General features: G+C 32.7%; 1 protein-coding gene across 1 annotated transcript; it reads left to right on the top strand.

Moving 5' to 3' along the window:
• The first annotated feature begins 308 nt into the window (after window positions 1-308).
• LOC136233664 (alkane hydroxylase MAH1-like) lies at window positions 309-1,811 on the top strand. Its single transcript, XM_066023385.1, has one exon. The coding sequence runs from the start codon at window positions 309-311 to the stop codon at window positions 1,809-1,811; it is 1,503 nt and encodes a 500-aa protein (XP_065879457.1).
• Window positions 1,812-3,850: the final 2,039 nt, after the last annotated feature.

Below are 3,850 nucleotides of genomic sequence, written 5' to 3'. Positions count from 1 at the left end.
ATATCATCAAAAAAAAAAAAAAAAATCTCATATCTACATTGATTAAGGTGGTTTTAAAAATATAAGAGCAGCCTAGATATATCTAACCAAATTAGGAGGTGTGATCCTATGTATTAAAAATCCATCTAGATACTTAATGTGATTGCTATATTTGTACTATGTAGTTGCCGAGGCGATGTGTGGAAGGCGTTAGCCACGAAATTTAAAAGGCATTATCAAAAAGGAAAAAGCTAAAATGCAGTTATGGTATATCCGCATGTAGTATAAATAAAATATGTTGTTGGAAGCTAAATGTGGAGAAAAAGAAAATGGCGATAGTAGTGTATGTAGGTATGTTTGTAACATTTGTTTCCATTGGGTTTGGGTGTTGGTGGTCGAACAGAAGGTCAGTAATTCTGAATTGGCCTGTTGTGGGTATGATTCCATCCATTCTCTACAATGCATCTCGAACCTATGATTTTCTGACTGATATTCTTCAGCAAAGCAATGGTACTTTTATTTTCAAAGGTCCTTGGTTTTGTGGGATGGACTTTGTAATCACTAGTGATCCTATGAATGTTCATCACATTTTAACCAAAAACTTCTCCAACTATCCTAAAGGCCACGACTTCAACCAGATTGTCGAAACTCTTCTTGGAAATGGGATTTTCAACGCCGATTCTGATAGCTGGCGAATTCAGAGGACTATGATTCACTCTCTTCTTAAAGACAAGAGGTTCCAGCTTTCTCTCCACACCTCTATACACCACAAGATTTCCAAAGGTTTATTCTCTGTTTTAGATCATGCCTGCCAATTTGGTAATGAGCTAGATATACAAGACATGTTTCAACGTTTTAATTTTGATAATATATGCACTTTAGTTTTCGGTACGGATCCTAATACTCTTAGCATTGAATTCCCTCACGTTCCTTTTGAGAAAGCTTTTGATGACGTTGGCCAAGTTGTCCTTTATCGCCATATGGTGCCTGCTGTGATTTGGAAGTTCCAGAGATGGCTACAGATTGGACAAGAGAAGAAGATGACTAGAGCATGCCATGTTTTTTATACTTTTGTGAATCAATGCATTAAAACAAAGCAACAAGAATTAGAACAAAACAGAAACAGAAACAGAAACATTAACCGATTCGACGCCCTAACATACTTTCTGCAGATGGAAGATATTCAAGTATCATCAAACAAGTTCATAAGAGATATGGCTCTGAATCTTTTGTTTGCAGGGAGAGATACAACAAGTGCTGCTCTTTCATGGACCTTTTGGCTAATTGCAACCAACATATCTTCACAAAAAAACATCTTGGAAGAGATGGAGCAACATTTTGGTAGTCACAAGTGCAGATTTTTGGATTTTGAAAAGATGAGAAAACTTGTTTATCTACATGCAGTTATATGCGAGGCTCTAAGATTATATCCATCGGTACCCTTTGGACATAAAGTATCGATTGAATCAGATGATCTTCCAAGTGGTCATCATATCTCAAAAAATACAAAGATGTTGTATTCTTTGTATTCAATGGGAAGGATGAAGGAAATATGGGGTGAAGATTGCTTACAATTTAAGCCGGAGAGATGGATTTCCCCGACTGGAGGAATTAAACATTATCCTTCATACAAGTTTATAGCATTCAATTCAGGACCAAGAACTTGTTTAGGTATTGATGTGGTCTTTTTCCAGATGAAATCAATTGTTTCTGCAATATTATGGAATTATTCTCTTCAATTGATTCAAAATGAGCATGCTTCTCCATCTACTTCTGCAATTCTTCATCACAAAAATGGTTTAAAGGTTAGAGTTTACAAAAGAATGGTTTAATAAGCACTACTATTTTTACCAATACTTGTTTACATCTCTTACTTTTTGTAATAACAGTCAAATTAAGTCTTAAATTAGTAATTATAGTCGTATAATCATACATTTTTATTAAATTAATATAAAAGACCATATTATATTACTACTCTTGAACTTTTTTTATTTTTATTCATTAATTTTAATTAAAACTATAAATTTTGAGAGAGAATATTTTATGCCTAGTGCATGACGCTATCTGTGTGTCGGATAAATAATTTAATACCACGTGTGATTTTAACTAATAAAATACTAATATTGTATAATTAATTATATATACTTTTACTTAATTATTTATATGAAATTCTAGAATTCATATTTTAACAATGTTATTTACAATAGAAGAGTATATATAAAACACAAGCGTAACTCCAATATGTAAACAATGATATCAAGCTTTCTATACAATCATATTACATAACACTCGGCCACCCTCCCCAATATTGGTGGAATAAATGATCAAATTGAAACAGTGTTAGGAAAAAAAATATTTGGATAAGGGTTCTAAAGTGGGAATGTGTTGAACACAAAGAAGACATTTGGATACATGGCCACGAACAAAAATGAAATCAACTTTTATGTGTTTGCTTCGGTGATGAAAAATATGATTTACATGAGTTGCTGAAAGATTGTCACACAAATGTGATGTCCGGTCGAGACAAGTAAAAACCAAGTTCATTTGCAATGATTTACAACCAACAAATTTTAGAGGCAACCGCAGGACGAGCCGTATACTCAACTTTTTTAGAAGAACGATTACTTTTTAGAACCCCAAGAGATCAAGGAATGGCCTAGATAGATTGCAATGCCAATGGTAGACTTTCACTAGAAAAAATGGGTTTTAATAAGAGGGAAAAACCTTATTGAAAGTCAAATTATCCTTATTATAAGCTTTTACTAAGGGAAATTCCTTATGAGGGGTGGTTAATAAATGCTTCCTTACTAATATTTTTAATAAGGGAATATATCCTCTTATGATTAATATACAATAATGGTAACTATTTCCTTATTAAAAAATATTTATAATAATTAAAAATTCTCTTATTGAAAATTATTTGTAATAATTAAAAACCCCCCTTATTAAAATTATAAAAATCTCATTATTAAAAAGTATTTATAATAATTAAAAATCCCCTTATTAATACTTACTCTAATTAATGATATTTATTATTTGGATTAAAAATCTGGATTGAAGATAGCTATAATATCATCAAATAATAATTAGTATCCATATCACTCCGAAGTAAATTAAAATGTATATTATATCATACAATAAAAGAAAATTATACAATTTTTTTAATGTTTGAGTTGATAATAGCCAATCAAATTACACAATTTTTTCTTCTTGTTCACAAGCTAAACTCATGGGCTATACTTTTGAGGTTCACTATAAGCCGGGAAAAAAATGGACCAGCTGATTCTCTTTCTCGACAACATGAGGTTTCCTTCGCTGTATTCCATGATTTTCGTCCCAAGTTGGTCGGATGGACAACAACTAATTGAGGAGGCAAAAAAGGACCCTCAGATAATGTCAATCATGACAACTTTACAGCTTGACCCTTCTTATCGACCAGGGTACGTGGTGAAGGGGTTGTGTGCCGTAAAGGTAACTTGGTTTTTTCGCCATCTTCTAAATGGATTCTGACTATTCTCACGGAGTTTCATGATTCTGTTCTTGGAGGCCATTGTAGTTACTATCGGATCGAACCTATCGTCGAATCGTGTCCCATTTTTATTGGCACGGAATGGTACAATGCATAAAAGATTATCACTACAAGAAAACAGCCACTTAGCTACCGAGTTTAGCTACTGGATCAAAAGCAGTCGCTAAATTGCGACCGGTTCAGTCGCTAATCGATTTTCCCAGTCGCAAAGAGGAAAAGTAAAATATACGACCTATTTTAGCAGAGAATAACAAAAAAGAAATTAAAAGTAATAAAACAGAAAAAAGAAAGAAAAAAGAAATGATAAATATAAAAAGGCAAAAGATAAAGACAAAACCCTAA

The sequence above is a fragment of the Euphorbia lathyris genome, chromosome 6 (assembly GCF_963576675.1).
Source record: "Euphorbia lathyris chromosome 6, ddEupLath1.1, whole genome shotgun sequence".
NCBI lineage: Eukaryota > Viridiplantae > Streptophyta > Magnoliopsida > Malpighiales > Euphorbiaceae > Euphorbia > Euphorbia lathyris.
The sequence above is the reverse complement of the archived record's forward strand: the minus strand, read 5'-3'. Positions and strand labels throughout refer to the sequence as shown.

Excerpts from the sequence above, each read along its gene's own strand:
- LOC136233664 (XM_066023385.1), top strand. The coding sequence starts at position 309 with ATGGCGATAGTAGTGTATGTAGGTATGTTTGTAACATTTGTTTCCATT.